General features: G+C 39.3%; 1 protein-coding gene across 12 annotated transcripts in view; it reads right to left on the bottom strand.

Annotated features, from left to right (window-relative positions):
• The window catches only part of ARFIP1 (ADP ribosylation factor interacting protein 1), a 141,242-nt gene that overhangs the window by 112,394 nt on the left and 4,619 nt on the right, over positions 1-24,229 (bottom strand). For 5 of the 12 annotated variants that reach the window (XM_018061608.1, XM_013970489.2, XM_018061602.1 and 2 more), the window contains exon 2: positions 8,287-8,366. The exons of 6 other annotated variants lie outside the window; for them this stretch is intronic. In XM_018061608.1, coding sequence (XP_017917097.1) covers positions 8,287-8,364 — 78 coding nt within the window. In that variant the 5' untranslated portion in view covers positions 8,365-8,366. Of the gene's footprint in view, positions 1-8,286; positions 8,367-9,338; positions 9,346-24,229 lie in introns of those variants that run through there. One more of the 12 variants, XM_018061603.1, reaches the window with a different exon arrangement.

The following is a 24,229-nucleotide window of genomic DNA, read 5'->3' as shown; positions in this document are numbered from 1 at the left end:
CCCAGGGATCAAACCTGTGTCTCTTATGTCTCCTGCAATGGCAGGCAGGTTCTTTATCACTAGCACCAGATTACTTCAAAAACTAGAAACAGAACTGCCATATGATCCAGCAACCCCACTCCTGGGCACATATCTGGAGAAAACTATAATTCAAAAACATACATGCATCCCAAATGTTCATGGCAGCACTACTCACAATAGCCAAGACATGGAAGCAGCCTAAATGCCCATCAACAGATGAATGGGTAAAGACAACGTGTGTGTGTGTGTGTGTGTGTACGTGTGTGTGTGTACACACACAAGGGGATACTATTCAGCCAGAAAAAAAAGAATGAAATAATGCCATTTGCAGCAACATGGATGGACCTAGAGATTGTCATACTGAGTGAAGTAAATCAGAGAATAAAAAAGTACTATAAGATATCACTTATATGTAGAATCTAAAATACGACACAAATTAATATACTTACAAAAAAATAAACAAATTCAGACACAGAAAACAAACTTATGGTTCTTGAAGGGGAAAGGGGCTGGGAGAGGGATAAATCAGGAGTTTGTAATTAGCAGATACAAACTACTATGTATAAAATAAATAACAAAGTCCTCCTGTATCAGACAGGGAACTGTATTTAGTATCATGTAATTAAGGCAACCCACTCCAGTATTCTCGCCTGGACAATCCCAGGGACAGAGGAGCCTGGCAGGCTACAGTCCATGGGATCACAAGAGTCAGATACGACTTAGCGACTAAACCACTACCACCAATAAGCCATTTTGGAAAAAAATATGAAAAAGAATGTGTGTGTGTGTGTGTATACATATAACTGAATCACTTTGCTGCACACCAGAAACTAACACAGCATTGTGAATCAACTACACTTTAACAAAATACAACTTTAATGTCATAAATGTAATGCATTTCATAGCATAAGACTAACCACACTGGGGGAGAATAACTCCCCCATGGCCTTCTTTGGTGAAGCCCTTAAGACTACTACTCATCACTCCAGCGAACTTTCTCAACACTACACTAGTCATGCCGCCGCTGCTGCTGCTGCTAAGTCGCTTCAGTTGTGTCTGACTCTGTGTGACCCCACAGATGGCAGCCCACCAGGCTCCCCCGTCCCTGGGATTCTCCAGGCAAGAACACTGGAGTGGGTTGCCATCTTCTTCCCCAATACATGAAGGTGAAAAGTGAAAGTGAAGTCGCTCGATTGTGTCCAACTCTGTGCGACCCCATGGACTGTGGCCCACCAGGCTCCTCGGTCCATGGGATTTTCCAGGCAAGAGTGCTGGAGCGGGTTGCCATTGCCCTCTCCGATGTTACAATATGGCTCAAACAACTGCTGATGGGGCTCCCCCAGTGCTTGGTTAAGGGTCTGCCTGCCAATGCAGGAGCCCTGGGTTCCGTCCCTGATCTGGGAAGATCCCACATGCCGTGAAACAACTACGCCTGTGCACCCCAACTCCTGAGGCCAAGTTCCAGAGCCCGCAGGCCACAATCACCGAGCCCGCCGGCCTCAACTATCGACGCCCGTGCTCCGCAATGAAAGAAGGCACCGCAGCGAGGAGCTCGTGCGCTACAGCTAGAGCAACCCCCGCTCCCCACGGCCAGAGAAGGCCCTCACGGCAGCCAAGATCCAGCACAGGCAGAAATCAGTACAACAAAGAAAGAAAAACAAAAAGCTGCCGGCAGTCTGACCCCGACCCACTTGCGGTCGCCGCTCAGACGCCATTCTCCCGCGGCGGCCTCCGTCCCGGCCCAGGGAGCGCCTGCCTGCTCACTGCCTCTGCGCCCCTGTGGTTGGTGCAGTAACTCCTCCTCCTATAAATCCAACGCCCAGTCACAGTCTTTTCTGTAGCCTGTGAAGACCAAAACTAAAAGAAAAAGCTCCAGTAATTTTTTCTCACACTTTATGTTTTCTATTCCTGAAAATATGCCTTGAGATTATTACTATAAAAGGCTTTACATTTTGACAGCCAGCATTTATGACTACTGATGAGGAGGTGAGTCTTTTCCCTCTGATAGGCAGGGCTGTGTGCGGTGATATGCTTCGGGGTGTCTGTGGGCGGCCTGCCTGCTGACGACTGGGTTTCTGTCCTTGTCTTGCTTGTTGTTTGGGTGAGGCATCCAGCGCTGGGTGCTGCGGGCAGTTGGGTGGTGCTGCGGGCAGTTGGGTGGTGCTGCGGGCAGTTGGGTGGTGCTGCGGGCAGTTGGGTGGTGCTGCGTCTTGGATTCAGGTGGAGGTCTTCGTGGGAGTGCTCACTGATTAATAGTCCCTGGGGTCAGGAGTTCTCGGGGGGTCTAGTGTCCTGGACTCAGTACTCCCACTCCAGCAACTCAGGCCCAACTTCTGGTCAGGGAACCAAGATTCCACAAGCCGTGTGTTATGGCAATAAAGGGGGTTAAAACAAACAAGCCAACACACACACACACACACACACACAAGCTCCCCAGAAACAACAAAAAACCTCCAAAAATACCACACCCACAACCAAGAAACAAAAAATGAAACGCAGACAAATGTTAAAAGCAAAATCAAATAAAAAACAAAAACAAAGGAACACACAGACACGAACGAAACCAAAACGGCCCAAAGAAAACGAAGGACGAGAGAGTGACTAGTGAGCAAAGAAAACCAGAAATGGTACCCACCAATCAGAAACAAAACTAAACCACAAAACAAGACCAAAGTAGAGTGCCAAGAGGAACAAAGCAAAGCAAACAAAATAACCAAACAAACACGATGAAGGAAAAAAAACAGGAAAGCAAAAACTATAGAAAAGGGCTCCCAGGCTGCTCAGTGGTCAAGAATCTGCCTGACAAGCAGGACACGTGGGTTTGATCCCTATGCCGGGAAGTTCCTGGGAGAAGGAAATGGCACCCCACTACAGTATTCTTGCCTAGGAAGTCCCATGGACAGAGGAGCTTCTGGGAGCTACAGTTCAAAGAGTTGAGAAGAGTTGAACACAGCTTAGCAACTAAATCAGCAACAATTTATGATGATGGAAGCACTTCACAGAAAATCAAAGATGCAACAATAACAAAAATTCACCCAAAGACTAGAAGTCTACCTTAATAGTGTAACAGAAGGCATACTGGAAGCAAGTTTCTTGATGTCATCAATGCATTACATTAAGAACAGTAAAACCTAATTTGTAAAATGCTTATTAGGAACAAGATAGAAACTTTCCAGAAAGGATATAAAAGAACTTGTCTTAGCCTTAGTTAGACTTCTGGAACAATACAAGACATTACTTCTTCTAAAACACCTATATTTAACATTGCTGTTTAATCTAATTTGCCACTGAGCAGGTAAAAATAAAGTACAATAATAAGCTTCAAGTTTTCCAACTGTTTCTTTTATCTACCATTTTTAAATGTTATTTGAAAATTCATTATAAAAGCACCGTGAAATATCTCTAATGATCAGTAGGTATTTTGTTCTGCTATCAAGTAGTTATATTTTCTTCTAATTTAAAAGATTAACTTCTTAATTTCAGTCAAACCTAAACAAAACAGCAATGAATAAAGCAAGCAGTGTGGAAAATAAGAAAAAGAAGTCACAAATATTCAACTCTAATTGCTCTAGTTATGGCTTCAGACAATGAAGGTCGAAGTGCTTAGTGAACTAATTATGCATGTCAACAGAGACCATATTCTGTTCTAAAATCAAAAAGCACAAATGCCTTCTGTGTTGGATGAAATTACATTCTTTTTTTGCCTACAAAAAGAGAAAGCAATTCTATTAAAATCATAATTCAAACAGTCTTTGAAATTTCCATCTGAATCAGTAAAAATATGACCTTTAAAACATGGTTAGTGTATTTATGGCAAAGTTAATTTAACATGGTTCAAGAGCATTAGGTGAATAAGCCCATCCATGATATCTCAAGAGAACTAATCAACTTATCAGGAGACACAGATTTAAGGACTTGCTCCGCCCCTTTTTATAACTGTACAGAAGTCACTTGACCTTCCCTAGGTCTCAATTTCCTCTTTTATAAAACAAGATTCTTAACTTCACCTATACCTCATATAGCTATTAAAAGAATCAAATGTGAAATAGCTCAGGAAATTAAAAACATTATATAAAGATGCTGTAATTCTAGCACACTGATTTTAGCTAAGGACCAACAGGACAAATACTGGAGTTCCAGCACAGTTACTCCTAACTTTGTCAGGAAATGGCAACCCATCCAGTGTTCTTGCCTGGAGAATCCCAGGGACAGCGGAGCCTGGTGGGCTGCCGTCTATGGGGTCGCACAGAGTCAGACACAACTGAAGCGACTTAGCAGCAGCAGTACCCTACCTACATTTCTCTAAAACAGACCAGTATCAAGACAGAGTTGAAATAAGGTTACAAATGTTACTGTCTTGGCCAAGCTCTTTCTGTCTGTCTTTATTCCATCTTCTCATTGTCAATCTCATGGTTTTTAAAAGGGAGATGATCCTACATAAGAATGGGTAAAGCAAATGTGGTCAAGTCGAAACAATGATAATCCGGATGATGAGTCTACGGGAGTTCATTTACTACTCCACTTTTATTTCGTATGTTGCACATTTTTCTTAACAAATGTTTTAATCTACTAGTATCAACACCTATTTGTCTTACATTTTCCAACCACTTGCTACCTGAATCCTGCATTTCAGATCTCCCAAGTTTCTAATCATGTCAGTCATTCTCATTTCTGAGCCAAGCAAATCTTAGCAGCTAGCTACTGCATTTCTTTCCACTCTTTTCTCACTGACCCTCAGTTCCAGCCAGAGTCCTCACCACTATTCTTCAAACGTACCAATCTTATTTTTGCTCCTGTTGTTTCCTCTTTCTGGAAGGTTTACTCCCATATTTTCACATGCCCCTCCCTCAACTCACTGAGGTATTTGCTCACCTAGAAAGGGCCTTTCCTGACCAACTAATGCAAATTAGCACTCATCACTCTTTAGCCTCTTATCCTGCTTTATAGCAGTAAAGATTATAATTTCAGTTCAGTCCAGCTGCTCAGTCACGTCCAACTCTGCGACCCTGTGGACTGCAGCACGCCAGGATTCCCTGTCCTTCACCAACTCCTGGAGCTTGCTCGAACTCATGCCCATTGAGTCAGTGATGTCATCCAACCATCTCATCCTCTGTCATCCCCTTCTACTTCTGCCTTCAGTCTTTCCCAGCATCAGGGTCTTTTCAAATGAGTCACTTCTTCGCATCAGGTGGCCAAAGTTTCAGCTTCAGTATCAGTCCTTCCAATGAATATTCAGGACTGATCTCCTTTAGGATGGACTGGTTGGATATCCTTGTAGTCCAAAGGACTCTCAAGAGTCTTCTCCAATACCACAGTTCAAAAGCATCAATTCTTCAGCGCTTAGCTTTCTTTATGGTCCAACTTTCACATCCATACATGACTACTGGAAAAAACACAGCTTTAACTAGATGGACCTTTGTTGTCTATAATTTATGTATATGTTATATATTTTTTTAACATGTCTGTCTTCCTCCCCAATATATTTACAACATAAAAGCCTGCTCCACCTGACACAATCTTTCCATGACCTGAACTATCTTAACACCAATTATGCTTCTTCAGATACCCTATTAAATCAAACTTACTCATGCTTCCCCATACACATGTCTGTTTCCTTTCTCTATGACTCTGCCCAGGTAGTGACCATCACCAGTCACATGCTCAAATGCTACCCCACACTGTAAGACAGTTTAAAGACCACCTTCACGGATATTCCTGGCTGACACTTCCTGAACTGCTATAATTCTTCATGTGAACCACTCCAAAAGCATTATTATTCTACACTCTATTTTACTTATTTTAAAATTTCCCCTAATAACATGCAGCTTGTGTGCAGGATCTGAACAAATTCACTTTTAGACCTCTGAGTTACTTATGTAAAGAAGGAATGAAAATATTTGTATATCTATTTTTTGGGTATTTAGAATTAAGTATATGCATTACTGTTACTATATCAAAGGGCAGACAGAAAAGTAATGCAAAAACCCTAAAACACACTAATAAATACCCAATGCAACTACTCTGCTTTCCCTTTTTGTTGTTGTTGGCAAAAATACACCTGTTTTCCCAACTTCCTTGCTTCTGTCTTTATATAATCTTTCCCTATTAAGTTTCTTAAATTTATTCATTTTTCTTTATGCTCAAATCACAGCTCTTTCCTCATTATTGATGTTAAGACTTCCAGGTCTCTGCTGCCACAGTTTGCTTTCCATAGTTTGTTGTGACCCACACAGTACTGTCATATAGAACCTACATGAACCTTAAGTCTCTTCTTTGCAGGGTTGATGTTTTTGGCTCAGTTCAAAATGTTGAGAGTTTCTGCTGTCTTGTTTTGCTTTTAAAGAAATGAAAACTATAATTCAGGTCATCATATTCTATTTCTAAGAAACTAGTATCCAAATATCATTTACTAGTAGAGTGAGAATTCATTCATTCATCAAACTGACCAACAGTTTATGTGCCAAGCTCTGCTATGATTATCCTGAATTACTGGAAAGTTTGATGTATAGAACATTTAAGAGTTAATGGCCAAAATACAAATAGAGTTACAGTACATAAAAGAAGAATTCGTATAAGCAAATTTGAGCCCTAAAATGTTTTCATCAAGGATACTGGAAAAAAGAATATTTAAGTTAGTAGAATTCTAATAAATGAGCAATTTCAAAGTCACAAAATATTCCTAAATCCAACTTTGGTTAACTGTAATAAACTTATACAAACCTTTTAAATTGGGGTATAAATTCAGATTATATTCACACACCTGGTTTTTCTTTTTCTTCTTTCAAGTACAATATCCCTGGGTATGGCTAAAAATACAGAGAATGCCTGATATGAATTTACACACAAATTCTGAACAATTACTTAGCAATGGATTCCTTCAGATCACTGCCATCCAGGTTTAACTCTCTACTGAGCAGGAAATTTCTAGTTTAATATCTATCCGGGTGACATTCAAGTAGCTGAAACTCACAGTGGTAAACCACAAAAAGAGTAATTTTATTTACAATTATAAGCCCCATCATTGGCTGGGCTGCCAATCCTCCCTATAGTTCACAGGTGTCAAACTTCTGATCGTCTCTCAACAGTACAAATTCAGAGACTTGATCATAAAAAATAAACAACACGAGTTAAGACAAACATGGTATATATGATTCCCTAGGTTCTCAGAACTAAATATAGCTACAACACTTCTTTGACAAATGGTAAACAGCCAAACTATTTTAAATCACAAAGAATTCTGAATCCCTCACAGACAATATATATTCTGCCAACCAGAGCTCATCTTTGACTTTCGAGTGAAAAGTAAATTATCTAGCTCTAAATCCTACATTGAAGCTTGTCATACAGACTCAATGTCTTGGGACGATGATGAAACATCATGCCTAGCACTGCCACCTACACAGACAGCAAGCTGATTTTTTAACACTGCCATTGGAGTCGGAAGAACCCATGTTATGCTCCAGACCTCCCCGTTGCCCAAAGTCAGCTACTACCTCTCTGAAAGTTAAAATATGTTCAACAAATAAATGAGGGAAATAACGGCTGTTCTTCTTACCTAATTGGATTATATCAAATCAGTCTGAGGGGCAAGGTAGAAAAATATGAAAGTGCTACTCTGTAAATCTTTAACCACTATAAATTTGAGAGCTGTTACTAGGATTAGATGTTCAAAGAAATATCTGATTACTTGAATTCAATGTAAGATTAATTTCTTAATATTTCTGTATTCTAATGAGCTAGAACAGTGGTTTTGAGGTGATACAGAATCACCTATAGAATTTAAAACAACAACAATAAAAAACACACACACAGCCCAGTATCTAGCACTACACACTCAGATTTAGTGAGTCTGAGGTAAAGTCCAGAACTGAGTATTTTTTTTAAACATTACACTTAGATTCTGATGTATAATTAACCGGAGACAATACAGGATCAGATGAGCACAAATGTGAACCAATTACTACTATTACTTCAACAGAAACTTCGCTGCATATTTAAATTTAAAACTATAGTTTGACTCGACTTTTATTTCATTTTTATGGGACAGGTATACTGTAGAATTTCATATGCCCAAAGGCAAATGAAAACTGACTTACAATTATGAAGAAATGGCTCTCTTTCTTCCCACGCCTTTCCCGTGTCTAGGTGTGCAGAAGAGTTTATTTAGAACGGCACATGGTTAGACAAACTAACTCAATTTGGACAGTCTAAACTTGATTGATATGGGTTGACTTTAAAAAAACAATATAAATATCACCCAATCACCTCAGAACTAGACTTGACTTCTTCTGTGGCTGGTTTAGATGTACCAAGAGTTGAAGTATCATTGCTGCAGTCAGACATACCTAAAAGTAAAATGTGTTAAGCACACATTAAATAATTTAGTTAAGAGAGCTGTATCACTTCACTGATATTCTTACAAACATTCTACAACATAAATTATTTATTTGCAGTCAGAATTTGTTTTGCAAAACTATCTACAATCACATGAGTATCTATGGATTATAACAGGTGATTCTAAAAACAAACACAAATTTAGGAAAAGTTTTTATACAAAATACAAAAATACATACTTTAATGACTAAAAAATAATTTCATTTAATCCTTTTGGATATGAAACAAGTCAAAAGATCAAAGTGTCCACTTGATTTGATAGATGAAAAAACTGATAACCAAAGATGTGAAGATATCAAAAGATGAAGCCAAAATATTATTTACTTATGGCCAACATAAAATCAAAGTTTCAGATTAGAACTTAGACATGTTCCAGTTCCCTGGCTAGTGCTCTTTAATACTGTAACAAATGTAACTGCTCATTGTCAAAATCAAACACTAAAATCAGATTTCATTCAATACAACTTTAACAGGCTATTTCTGTTTCTAACTTGTTCGACAACATTAGAGAATGCCAACTACAAATAAAGAATGAAAATTCAGCAGTGGCCACAGGACTAGAAAAAAAATCACTTTTAATTCCAATCTCAAAGAAAGGCAATGCCAAAGAATGTTTAAACTACAATATGATCACACTCATTTCATATGCTAGCAAGATTATGCTCAAAATCCTTCAAGCCAGACTTCAGCAGTACGTGACCCGAGAACTTCCAGATGTACAAGGTGGATTTAGGAAAGGCAGAGGAACCAGAGATCAATTGCCAACATCCGTTAGTGAGAGAAAGCAAGAGAATTCTGAAAAAAACATCTACTTCTGCTTCACTGACTACGCTAAAGCCTTTGACTGTATGGATCACAACAAACTGTGGAAAATTCTTAAAGAGATGGGAATATCAGACCACCTCACCTGTCTCCTGAGAAACCTGTCTGCAGGTCAAGAAGTAACAGTTAGAACTGGACATGGAACAATGGACTAGTTCAAAATTGGGAAAGGAGTACAACAAGGTTATATATGGTCACCCTGCTTATTTAACTTATATGCAGAGTACATCCTGTGAAATACTGGGCTGGATGAAGCACAAGCTGGAATCAAGATTGCCGGGAGAAATATCAACAACCTCAGATATGGAGAGGACCCCACTCATGGCAGAAATTAAGTTCAGTTCAGTCGCTCAGTCATGTCTGACTCTTTGTGACCCCATGAATCACAGCACGCCAGGCCTCCCTGTCCATCACCAGCTCCCGGAGTTCACTCAGACTCATGTCCATCGAGTCCGTGATGCCATCCAGCCATCTCATCCTCGGTCGTCCCCTTCTCCTCCTGCCCCCAATCCCTCCTAGCATCAGAGTCTTTTCCAATGAGTCAACTCTTCTCATGAGGTGGCCAAAGTACTGGAGCATCAGCTTTAGCATCATTCCTTCTAAAGAAATCCCAGGGTTGATCTCCTGCAGAATGGACTGGCTGGATCTCCTTGCAGTCCAAGGGACTCTCAAGAGTCTTCTCCAACACCACAGTTCAAAAGCAGCAATTCTTCGGCACTCAGCCTTCTTCACAGTCCAACTCTCACATCCATACATGACCACAGGAAAAACCATAGCCTTGACTAGACGGACCTTAGTCGGCAAAGTAATGTCTCTGCTTTTGAATATACTATCTAGGTTGGTCATAACTTTTCTTCCAAGGAGTAAGCATCTTTTAATTTCATGGCTGCACTCACCATCTGCAGTGATTTTAGAGCCCAAAATATAAAGTCTGCCACTGTTTCCACTGTTTCCCCATCTATTTCCCATGAAGTGATGGGACCGGATGCCATGATCTTCGTTTTCTGAATGTTGAGCTTTAAGCCAACTTTTTCGCTCTCCTCTTTCACTTTCATCAAGAGGCTTTTTAGCTCTCTTCACTTTCTGCCATAAGTCTATGCCCCAACCAGTAACACTGAAGAAACTGAAGTTGAACAGTTTTATGAAGACCTACAAGACCTTTTAGAACTAACACCCAAAAAACATGTCCTTTTCATTATAGGGGACTGGAATGCAAAAGTAGGAAGTCAAGAAACACCTGGAGTAACAGGCAAATTTGGGCTTGGAATGCGGAATGAAGCAGGGCAAAGACTAATAGAGTTTTGCCAAGAAAATGCACCCTCTTCCAACAACACAAGAGAAGACTCTACACATGGACATCACCAGATGGTCAACACCAAAATCAGATTGATTATATTCTTTGCAGCCAAAGATGGGGAAGCTCTATACAGTCAGCAAAAACAAGACCAGGAGCTGACTGTGGCTCAGATCATGAACTCCTTATTACCAAATTCAGACTCAAATTGAAGAAAGTAGGGAAAACCGCTAGACCATTCAGGTATGACCTAAATCAAATCCCTTATGATTATACAGTGGAAATGAGAAATAGATTTAAGGGCCTAGATCTGACAGATAGAGTGCCTCAGGAACTACGGAATGAGGTTCGTGACACTGTACAGGAGACAGGGATCCAGATCATCCCTATGGAAAAGAAATGCAAAAAAGCAAAATGGCTGTCTGGGGAGGCCTTACAAATAGCTGTGAAAAGAAGAGAGGCGAAAAGCAAAGGAGAAAAGGAAAGATATAAGCATCTGAATGCAGAGTTCCAGAGAATAGCAAGAAGAGATAAGAAAGCAGTGATCAATTCTTCAGTGATCAACGCAAAGAAATAGAGGAAAACAACAGAATGGGAAAGACTAGAGATCTCTTCAAGAAAATTAAAGATACCAAGGGAACATTTCATGCAAAGATGGGTTCGATAAAGGACAGAAATGGTATGAACCTAACAGAAGCAGAAGATATTAAGAAGAGGTGACAAGAATACACAGAAGAACTGTACAAAAAAGATCTTCACGACCCAGATAATCATGATAATGTGATCACTAATCTAGAGCCAGACATCTTGGAATGTGAAGTCAAGTGGGCAGAAAGTAAAGAGGAACTAAAAAACCTCTTGGTGAAGGTGAAAGAGGAGAGTGAAAAAGCTAGCTTAAAACTCAACTAAAGATCATGGCATCCGGTCCCATCACTTCATGGCAAACAGATGGGGAAACAATGGAAACAGTGATAGACTTTATTTTCTTGGGCTCCAAAATCACTGCAGATGGTAACTGTAGTCATGAAATTAAAAAATGCTTGCTCCTTGGAAGAAAAGCCATGACAAAGTTAGATAGCATATTAAAAAGCAGAGACACCACTTTGCTGACAAAAGTTCGCATAGTCAAGGCTATGGTTTTCCCATAATCATGTATGAATATAAGAGCTGGACCATAAAGAAGGCTGAGCACCAAAGAATTAATGATTTCGAACCATGGTGCTGGAGAAGACTCTTGAGAGTCCCCTGGAGAGCAAGGAGATCAAACCAGTCAATCCTAAAGGAAATCAACTTTGAATATTCATCGGAAGGACTGATACTGAAGCTCCAAGACTTTGGCCACCTGACATGAAGAGCTGACTCACTGGAAAAGACCCTGATGCTGGGAAAGTCGAGGGCAAGAGAAGAAGGGGGCGACAGAGGACAAGATGGATGGATGACATCACTGACTCAATGGACATGAGTTTGAGCAAACTTCAGGAGACAGTGAAGGACAGGGAAGCCTGATGTGCTACAGTTCATCGGGTCTCAACAGTGGGACATGACTTAGCTACTGAACAACAGCAATAAGGAGATAGAAAAGTAAAATCTAATTCAAGCTAAAAGAGTAGTCAGTCCTCCATATCTGCAGGTTCAAACAAAGATTGAAAACATTTTTAAAAAAGGAAAAAAAAAAACCCTTTGGAAAGTTTCAAAAAGCAAAACTTGAATTTGCCATACACCAGCAAGTATTTACATAGCACTTACATTTGCATTACGTTATATACTACAAATGTGTACATATTATATACATATGTGCATATTAAATAGATATTAAAAGCCTGGCATGCTACAGTTCATGGGGTCACAAACAGTCAGGTCAGACATGACTTAGCGACTAAACAATAACATTATAAGTAATTTAGAGATGATTTACAGTATATGGGAGTATGTGCATAAGCTAGATGCAAATACTGTGCCATTTTATACAAAGGCCTTCTTATCTGAGTGTAAAAGAACCAATGCCCCACAGATACCAAGGGTGACCATACTTTGAGTCTAATCAAGGAGTAGATAAATAAGCACAAAACACCACATCAGGTACTACAATGCAGAGAAACAGAGAAACAAAAAAACTCATGAAACACAATGGAAGGAACAATTTTTGTGCAAGCTCAGTCAGTCAGTCATATCTGACTCTTTGTAACCCCATGGACTATAGCCCTTCAGTCTCCCCTGTCCATGGGATTTCCCAGGCAAGAATACCGGAGTGGGCTGCCATTTCCTTCTTAAAACAATGTGACTGCCTGCCAGCTGAGTCCAGTACCACATTAAGAAAATAATACAACATGAACAAGTGGGATTTATCCCAGGAATACAAGACTGTTCAGTTAAGAAAACCTTTTAATATATAATATAGTCATTAATCTAAGCTGAAAAACATGGTTTTCTACACAGATGAGAAATCTACTGACAGAATTCAACACCCATTCACAATTCAATAATCAAGGAAGAAGGAGTTAAGGGAGACATCTTCAACACGATACAGACTTTAATCCTACAACCATTATCTTATTCAATAAATAACGGAGGCATTTCCATTAAGACTAAGAACAATGCAAAAGCCCACCATCTCTGCTACTATTCAACACTGAACTAGAGGTATTAGCCAATCCAAGGAGATAAGAAAAATCAATTATAAGATAGGTAAAGAAGTAAACATTCTTTTTGCAGATCATATAATAGTACACCTGAAAAACTCCAAAAAATCAATGCTAAAACTAAGTAAAAAATAGAATAATTTAGTGAAAAAGTAGGATATAAAATTAACTTACAAAAGGAGTTCTGGGTTAACATATACACACTACTGTACAGAAAACATAATTTTTGAAATAATATTGAAAAGTAATAATCAGAGGACTTAATGGCAGAGAAAAATCTTATTTACAATAACAACAACAAAGAAGACTAAATAACTTAGGAATAAATTAAACACTGCATAAAGTCTAAATGAAAAAACTGTTAGCACGTAACTGGTAAGACTGAGCAACACAAAGGTGCATCGCTTTCTTAGCCATGACGTCATATGCGCATGCGTGCTCCCTCACTTCAGTTGTGTCCAAGTTCCTGTGACCCCATGGACTGCAGCCCTCCAGGCTCCTCTGTCCACGGGGTTTCCCCAGCAAGAATACTGGAGTGGGCTGCTATGTCCTTCTCCAGGGAATCTTCCTAACCCAGGGACTGAACGCACATCTCTTGCATTGCAGGCACCACTGAGCTACCAGGGAAGCCTATGATGATATTAAAAGAAGTAATTTCTTCCTTACTTAATTTACAAATTCAATGCAAGAAAAATATATAATAAGTTAAATTATACAGTTAGACAAGTTACACTACAGTTGATACGGAAAAATCAAACATGCAATAACAGCCAGGAAAACAATGAAAAAGGAACATCACAAGAGGGCTAAATTTGTCAGACATGAAAACATACCATAAAGCATCTATAATTAAAGCAGCATGGCAGGAGCACAAGAATAAACAAAGAGACCAGAATAAAAGCCAAGTTACACCATACACACACACACACAAACGTAATACATAACAAAGGTGACACCTTAAATCACTTAATTACAAACGGACTTACCAATAAATAATACCAGGAAAATTAGGTAGCCATTTGGAAAAATACAAAATTAGATCCATATCTCACACCACACACAAGAATAAACTCCAAATGAATTAGGAATCTAGATATAAAGAATGAAAACTCAAATAAATTGCTAAAAGAAAACATACATGAGTTGTACTTTAAATTTTCTAATTTTAAGAATCTAGAGACAATTTTAAAAACTGATAAATTTGACTAAATAATTTTAAAACTGAATAACTTAAGTGTTAAAAAGACAAAAGACAACTGAAAAACTAGGGAAATACTTATAACATACGCTACATCATGGCATCTGGTCCCATCACTTCATGGGAAATAGATGGGGAAACAGTGGAAACAGTGACAGACTTTATTTTTTTGGGCTCCAAAATCACTGCAGATGGTGACTGCAGCCATGAAATTAAAAGACGCTTACTCCTTGGAAGAAAAGTTATGACCAACCTAGATAGCATATTCAAAAGCAGAGACATTACTATGCCGATTAAGGTCCGTCTAGTCAAGGCTATGGTTTTTCCCATGGTCATGTATGGATGTGAGAGTTGGACTGTGAAGAAGGCTGAGTGCCGAAGAATTGCTGCTTTTGAACTGTGGTGTTGGAGAAGACTCTTGAGAGTCCCTTGGACTGCAAGGAGATCCAGCCAGTCCATTCTGAAGGAGATCAGCCCTGGGATTTCTTTGGAAGGAATGATGCTAAAGCTGAAACTCCAGTACTTTGGCCACCTCATGAGAAGAGTTGACTCATTGGAAAAGACTCTGATGCTGGGAGGGATTGGGGGCAGGAGGAGAAGGGGACGACAGAGGATGAGATGGCTGGATGGCATCACTGACTCGATGGACGTGAGTCTGAGTGAACTCCAGGAGATGGGATGGACAGGGAGGCCTGGAGTGCTGCGATTCATGGGGTCACAAAGAGTCAGACATGACTGAGCGACTGAACTGAATTGAACAATAGGTTAATAGTCCTAACATACAGAACTCTTAAAAACAAAGGGAAGAAAACAAAAAAACAGAAAGCAGGAAAAAGACATGAACAGACAATTCACAAAAAAAAGATTAAAATAGCCTTTAAAATATAAAAAATGATCAAATTCACTCGTGTTAGAGAAATTCAGGTTAAAACAACACTGAGATACCATTTCTCATCTATTAGATAAGCAAAACTTTTTAAATAACAAAACATTCTGTTACTGAGGATGTGAGGAAACAGGCACTCATGTACACTGCTGATGGGAATACAAATTTGTACATTCATTCTGGAGGGAACTTCGGTAATGCCTGACAAAATCACACACACACTTACTTTTGAACCCAGCAATCAATGGCAGCCCACTCCAGTACTCTTGCCTGGGAATATCCCATGGACAGAGGAGCCTGGTAGGCCGTGGTCCATGGGGTCGCAAAGAGTCGGACATGACTGAGCAACTTCCCTTTCACTTTTCACTTTCATGCATTGGAGAAGGAAATGGCGACCCACTCCAGTGTTCTTGCCTGGAGAATCCCAGGGACGGGGGAGCCTGGTGGGCTGCCGTCTATGGGGTCGCACAGAGTCGGACACGACTGAAGCGACTTAGCAGCAGTCCACTTCTAGGAATAAATCCTGGGACTACATTACCAGCAATATAAAACTACATACACACTGCCGCATTCTTCACAAATGTAAAGTACTGGGGGAAAGGTACCTAAATGTCTACATATAGGAAGGTGACTGACCAACCTATGGCACACCCAGACAATGGAGCACTGTACAGCTGTAGAAAAAAAAAACGAAGATCTCTATGATATGCAACACTTTCCAAGGCACAGTGATGAGTCAAGAAAAGCAAAGTTCAAAAGTACCTACAGATATGCTGTCTCAATGTAAGAACAGAAAGGATACATGAAAATACATGCTTCTGTTCACTGGAACAAAAATAGAATAAACCAGAGGTAGGTTACCTACAGGGAACAGGTGAGAAAGGAGCGCAAAAGACTAGGAAATGGGAGCAGGGAGCAGGAACAAGGAACAAGTGTCACTCCTTTGAATATTTAGTTTTCAATAATTCTGACTCTTAGAACCACAGTAACTTTGAGAGAAATTTAAATGGCATAAAATCATAATAAATGAAACTAACTGTATTAAACAAGAATAACCCAGGAAACAGAAGGGGGAAACAAGGATGGGCAAAGGGAGAAGGAGGAGAAGAAAGCGGAGAAAGGGGAGGGGAAGAACAGGGGGGCGGAGACAAAGGAAAGGCAGGACAGAAGAATATCCTGCCTGGACGCTATGAGGCTAAAGATAGAGAATTAGATACAAAGCTATTAACACAGTATTTCTCACAGGAGTACAGGTTAATAATTCTCAAACTACTTTATGAGTGTAACAGAACAGAACAAATAAGTGAATAGAATGTAGGTACTAGAAAGTTTCTCACTGTGGGAAGAAAAATTACAGAAAGGAGAAATGCTAAATAAGCAGTGTTGTACTGGACTGGAAACAGCTATCAGTATTGTTTCTAATATATGTGTGTGTATGTGTGTATATATGCGATACACACATACGCATGTACGTACTGGCCTCCTAGCTTTGCCCCCTGGGTAGTAAGTGTTGCAGACGGATATTAAAACAAAAGGGCAAAAGTTGGAGGAGAAACAGAATTCACATAATCTGCGATTATCTCCTATAACTACTCAACTGAAAAAAGAACAACTGTAAATGTAGAACTCACAGTTCACAGTAAAGAAACTCAGCAGATCTCTCTCAAAGTGATTAGTAATCACCAGTAGCAAGACAAACCAAGAGCATAATCCCTAAGATGCTGAGCTGAGGACAACATTTTTGCAGTAGCCGTCCCCTAAATGCGTAAGTTCAGTCTGATGGTGAGAAAACACTGGACAAGCCCAAACTGAGGAACATTCTAGAAGACACCTGACCAGTGCTTCTCAAAAGTGACATGGTCATGAAAGACTAGGACACTGTGAGAAATGCGCCTATTGAAAGAGACTTTGGAGAAACGACTGATTTCAATGCGGGTTCCTAGACAGGATCCCGAAACAGAACAAGGACAGGCAGTTTTGGTGAAATTCTAATAACGGCTGTAGTTTGGTTAATAATATTATACCAATGTTAGTTTCCTATTCTTGATAATTATGTTATGGTTACGTGAGCATCAGGGGAAGAAGGTAAGAAGTATAAGGAAACTACTATTTTTGCAAGTCTAAAATCAGATCAAAATAAAGTTTTTTTAAGAACAGTAAAGAAGCCTGAGCAAAGTTAGAGGAATGACCCTCAGACCGAAGGAGGAAACCTGTTCCAGAGAGGAAAGAATCAAAGTCGGAAGGAACCTACAGAGATAGTGAGGCATGGAATGGAAAACGGAAGAGAGCCAGGGGAGCTCTTTTTTGCTGTCTGCTCCCGGGTATGAACCAGCAGCACCAAATGGGAAAACATATCATTATTACACAGCTCAGAAGACCAAATGATAGCTTTAGAATGGGGGCTGCTTACCGGAATGACCACGCCATGGTTAGAAGTTTGGAACTTTCAGAGGCAAGAGGAGATCGAGACTGAGTTGACAGCTGAAAATGGCTTGCTGAGGAAGTCTCCACAAAAACCCCTGAACTACACAGTCTGGAGAAACTCTGTGGTGAACACATCCATGTCCTGGAATCATGGTACACCCTAACTCACAGTGACAGAAGCGCCTGTTCTCAGAATCATTCCAGATCTTGTCCAATATATCTCTTCATCTGGCTATCTATCTGTGTCCTTTACCATACCCTTTATTATTAATATATAATAAACTGCTAAGTATTAAAAAAAAACTCCCGGCAGATAGGGAAAGGGGGAATCAAATTTCTGAGAATTACGGAGACAGGTACTATGTCTTTTTTTCATTCATATTATTTAAATGTTCCAACCTTCCCATTTTTTAGAAGTTCATTTGTTCATAACTTTAGTAACTGGCAACACTGGGAATGACAAGATTTAAAAACAGTGACATTCACTAAACTTACTGTGACAATCACTTCATGATGCATGTAAATCAAATCATCATGCTGTACAACTTCAGCTTAGACAGTGCTTTATGTCAATTATACCTCAAAAAAGCTGGAGGGAAAAATAACACTTACAACTCTGGGAGGGAAAAGTGACTTGCAATATGTGCTGTTTAAGATACATGTTTTCTGATCTTTACACAAATTTAAAGTTATATTTAACAGTGATCCTCAAAATGATAAATCATTATTTCAAAACTACCACCAACACTGAAGCTTCATAGCCTGGTTTATACTAGATGCCAAAAATATCTTGTCATCTCTGGGGTTCTACTTCTATAAATTGACCAGAGTGTTCATTAACTAATGAGTGTAAGAACCAGTGACCTATAAAGTGAATTACTAATTAGCATCGGTAAAAATGTATAATTAATATTACATAAAGTTTATACTTCATCCCACTGTTTGGAGTTGCTTTTAATTTATTATCACAATCACATTTCGTTTTCTACAAACTGAATGGACCAGTTCTATATCTGGGCTTTCCTGATGGCTCAGTGGTAAAGGACCTGCCCCAATGCAGAAGAGTTTAATGAGGGAGAATTCAATATCCTACAACTGTTAAATGCATTCAGGATTTTTCTCAGGACCCAGGAAAGAGAGGACAGGAAGGCAGAGATCTGCCAGGACCCTGGCAGATAAAAAGAAACACAAGACTCCATGGATACCAGAAAAGAAAAAACTGCATTCACAACTGCCATGATGCTGAGGAGCTAAAGATTTAGAAGTACAATACTAAAGAAAGGAAGGTGAACAGAGATTATAACGTGAACACTTCAAATTAAGGTACTCACATATCACGGGGCATCTGGAAAGGTGTGCTCAAGGCACGGGAAAGCAAATATAAGCACGGCAGACATAAACAGGATACGCAAGCACAGCATAGCAGAATGAGAATTTACATTTTTGGAATGAAAATAGGTATGCTATTACGAAATCTAAAACAAAATTCGCTTGAATAAAATACATACAAGCCGTCCAAGAAACTTCTTGAATTTTTATGATGAAATACGAGTCTCCAAAGAACTACCTGAAGAGTTATTCTTTGTAGATTATGTTAGTGAAAAAGTTGGAGAAGTACTATAAATGATTATGAAGGAGTTCTGCTGGAGCTCACTGACAATGCTAGTGAGGTAGGTAACAGAAAATTGAGGGCAAAGAGTAGCAAAACCTGGGCTTGCTTTGTCTGAACTTGCTTTAACTTCTCTAGACAGAGTATGTCACTGATTTCAGAGACTGGTTACTGATTAAAAGAAAGTGGCTCTATTTCTTTTGCTCTAGATAGAATCTATTGAAATATATCTATCTTTTCTTGTTCGTGGATAAATAAAAGAGAATGGTTAAGATTTGTTTTTATTTCATAATTCAATATTAATCTTTAAGTTGCACTGACTGGTTTACAATAAAAAATTATAAAGCTAAAAACTTAGTTTTCTTAGTCAAAACAATCTAAAATAGTGTGTAATTTTTTTTTTATGAGGATAGCTTCCTTAATCTACAAGGAAAATCCTTTTCCCTACAGTCAATGCAAATGATGTTGAACTCAAAGCGGTTTACCATACAATATGTTCAAAGTATATTACACTTTCTTTCATAAGCAGAATAATCAAATAAGATTCAAAAAATCATATATGTATTATACTGCTGTCTTTATCTCAATAACTATCTGGTATCTGTAAAAGCTATGTTGTTAGAGACTCATTAGTCCTTTTAGGTAGTAATAAATTCAGTTCATGTTGCTCATTAAGATAAACACACAGTCTAGACAATTCAAAAGTAGAAAACTCTGACAAAATATAGTTAATTCTCAATTATATATAGTAATGAGAAACAATTTAAAAATCAACATAACAGAGATTCAACTATTTTCATCCTCATCATTATCACCAACGTCTAACCAAGTAACAAAATTAACAGTTTGGAGAAGTCTTTTTATTTGCCCCATTCAGACTGTGTTACAGCAAAACTAATGAGAAGTCAAATGATAAGACTCTCAAAGCTAAATTACTCCCTGAAAAGAAACCTAGTTGTAAATAAACTCTAAATTATTCAATATACTGTGGCCTCATTCTTCACAGATGGCTAGCTAAGGTCCAGAACACTAGCAGTGAAGTGAAGCAAGAGAACTGGAGAGTTCCTTTAGTTCTGTTATTAATTTCCAAAACCGTATAAAATAGACCACTCAATATTCACAGGAAATTTTTTCAATGGGAAAAAGCTCAGAGTAAATAATCTAAGAAGCAGTTCAGTTCAGTTGCTCAGTCGTGTCCGACTCTTTGCGACCCCATGAACCTCAGCACGCCAGGCCTCCCTGTCCATCGCCAGCCCCCAAAGTCCACCCAAACCCATGTCCATTGAGTCGGTGATGCCATCCAACCATCTCATCCTCTGTCGCCCCCTTCTCCTCCTGCCCTCCATCTTTCCCAGCATCAGGGAACAGCTTAGTAATATGGATACAGATGGCTATATAGAAATAGATACAGGATGCTTGGGGCTGGTGCACTGGGATGACCCAGAGGGATGGTACGGAGAGGTAGGCGGGAGGGGGTTCAGGATGGGGAACACATGTACACCCGTGGCAGATTCATGTTGATATATGGCAAAACCAATACAATATTGTAAAGTAATTAGCCTCCAATTAAAATAAATAAATTTAAATTTAAAAAAAGAAATAGATATGTATAGATATGTGTGTTTACATGAATCGGTGCATATTTCTTAGAAGCAACCCTAGCAACAGTGAGCACACACAGTACCCAGATCTTGGTTTCCAATACCATTCTCCAATAAAGGGCACCGGAGCTCCTTGGAGAAACGGCTGATTCTAGGACTGGGGCAGGATATATACAAGATGAGCCTGGAGCATCTCGTACTGCCAGAAAGAAGAATGTGCTTTTTAAAAAAAACCCCACCAGAACAGAACAACAAAAAAAGTCTCAAAAGAATATAAGAACCAACTGAAAAAGCTTCTAAAGGCCAAAGCTGGAACAATCTGAGCAACAAAATTAATAAATAATGGATTATATACTATATTACCGTATAAAGTAAGACTGAATTTTATGCAAAGTATAAAATACCCAAGAGTCAATCAATACTGATGTAAATAAATGACTGAATAAATAAATATGAGAAAAGAGGCAAATCTCCTTCGCAGAAAAATCCCCCAAATTTATGTACATAGCACGGTTAAGGAGGTAGAAGATAATACCCCACACATTAAGAGTGTGTTTCATATAATGACTTTTTTCTAAAAAGTACAATATAAAAAGCAGAGGGTAACTTTACAATGTACAGAGCTGACGCTGTCAACAGCCAGGTGATCAAAGTTAACATCAACAACGGTAGGCAGACTGACAGTATCTACTCTTGATCCAAGAACTGCACTTCACCTCAGTGGTCTTTCTCCCCAAGCACGTTACCCGGTTGAATAATGAGAAAAGAATCACACAAACCCCAACCAAGGCACAATCTACACTCACCCGCTCCTGTGCCCTTGCCTGGAGAATCCCATGGACAGTGGAGCCTGGCAGGCCATGGTCCACGGGGTCGCAGAGAGTCGGACATGACTGAGGCAACCGAGCACGCACGCCGCACTGTAATCGCCTGACCTGATATCCCCAAAACTATCACCTGTCGTCAAAAACGAGGTGTCCTCGTGAGAGACTGCTAAGAGGACACATGACAACTAAGTTCTGGATTTATTCCAGGGTGGAATCCTGCAACAGAAAAAGCATGTTCAGAGAAAACCGAGGCATCTCCACACACATTAGGTAATGATGTATAAATACTGGTTCACGAATTGCCACAATGTGCCATATAACGTAATATGTTGATAATGTGGGAAACTGGGAATAGTGTACACAGGAATCTGTACACTATTTCTACAATAACTGTTAGTCTAAAACTATTCTAAAATAAGTTTACTATAAAATAATCAAAGAATATTGTGCTACAGTATTATATAATATGTATTGTTTTGTTAATATTAATACAAACTTATGCTATTAAAATATTTTCATGCACTTGGAAAACACAATATAACTGGCAATTTAACTGTTATATTTATAAATATTTATATTTAAAATCCTATATTACAAAACTCCATGAACTGAACTCTTCCATACTATCAACTTGGAGATTCAATCAATATTTGGGTGTCAGCAACTGAGACAGGTCCGTGGGAGTCAATGAGCCAAAGAAAATAAGATGTGGCTCCTGTGTGCATGGAAATGGAGAGAGTGGAAGAGAAAGACAAGCACACAATCACACATGTAAATGTACACTGCAACTGTGGTAAACGTACGACGTTACTCTCATCGGGGAGGTTAGATTACGTGCTAAAGAAGCAAAACTTCAGTCGAGGCGTGAAGGATAGAAGCCAACAAGTGAAACAAAGTAAAGAAAGAGTGGTCTAGACAGGGAGAAAAGCGTGTGCCACAGCCGTGTAACGCAAGAGCAAGAAGAGTGCAAAGGACTGGTGACGGCCAGCGCGGGTGAAACGAGAGTTGCGGCTGGAGGGCCAAGCGCTGTTATGGAGCTTTGTTTTTACCCAAAAAGCAATGAGAAGCCGTGAAAAGACTGGGAGGGAGGAGGGAAGAGTTGACAATCAGATGTGTGTTTCAAAATAAATCACTGTGCCTTTAGGATGGATAATGAATTGGAGATGATCTGAAGGAGAAGTGGGTAAGCAAGAAAGAAGGCTACTGTAGAAATTTCAAGCAAGATACGGTAACAAAGGAAAGTGGTGGTGGTGGAAGTGGGAAACACCAGACAGATTTAAGGGATATTTGGAAAGTGAGACTGATAAGAACTTGTTGACAGACTGGACATATCAGGGAGAGGGAGTGAAGGGTCACTCCTACTTTCTGGGAGTTTCAAACTGGAAAGATAATGGAGTCATTCACTAAAATAAAAAACAAAGAAAGGAAAAAACATATTGGGGTGGGGGTTGGGAATGAGGGAGACATCAGTTTAGTTTCAGACCTTGTATATGAGTTATCTTTAATATATTCCAGAGACGTGCCAACTTAAAGATATACAGACCTAGAGCTCAGAGGAGATAAAAAACACTCACATCCTTAGAAAAGCTGACATCTTTATCCTAGAAAAGCAGCTAACCATAATCCCCAAACATCCAAGGAAAATATTAGACTCTGACCATCTGGATTTAGTTAAAACAAAAAGCTGAGAAAAAACATGGCAGTAATATTTCATCAGCTAAAACAAAAACTACACAGCACGCGAAACAGATATTTTTAAAAATCTTATCTCAATAGTATATTTATTATGTCACCAACCATATAGTATTTTAAAGTTTCAGCAGGGCTGGCCAATGTCTTTGGAAATATTCAACACCTGCGCTGGGCAATTAAGTGGAGACTACCCCCCCTATTTTATCATAACTAATTTAAACAGCCACATGTGGCACGTGGCTACTCTGTCAGACAGCAGCAGTTTAGGGCTTTCTCATGAACTTCATCCAATCCCCAACATCTACTTTGTGAATTAACTGACAGCAGGTGTGAGGGATAGAGGGATTAAAGAAGTAGACTCTTCCATTCCATTTGCTCATTATCTGAATTTTTATTTCAAGAATATATCTTAGTTGTAATGCTGAAAATATGCTTAATTTTAAAAGTAAATAATACACTATACAGAAAAATGAGGAAATACAGGAAAAAAAAATAATCTATAAACGCACCTTTAAGAAACAATCTACAATTTACATTCAGTCAAACGTAAAGAGGATCTACATTTTTAGCCCTTTTGTTAGAAGGAGCACCAAGGCTCCAGTTACTCTCTCTGAGTTTGATCACAGTTCTCTTCTCCCCCGTCCCCATCCCCAACACTTCGGAAATCCTATGAGAAAGCCATCAGCTCTAGAACTCCACTTCAAGGCTGCCAAAGACAAACAACAGTCCTCTTGCTTACCTCCCTTTCACCACCATCACCCTCTGCCACCAATGTCTCACACTTTAACCAGAAACCACAATGTCATAAACTCATTTAGTCAC

This window comes from Capra hircus, chromosome 17 (genome assembly GCF_001704415.2).
Source record: "Capra hircus breed San Clemente chromosome 17, ASM170441v1, whole genome shotgun sequence".
NCBI lineage: Eukaryota > Metazoa > Chordata > Mammalia > Artiodactyla > Bovidae > Capra > Capra hircus.
Note: the sequence above shows the minus strand (reverse complement) of the source record. Positions and strands in the feature narration are given on the sequence as shown.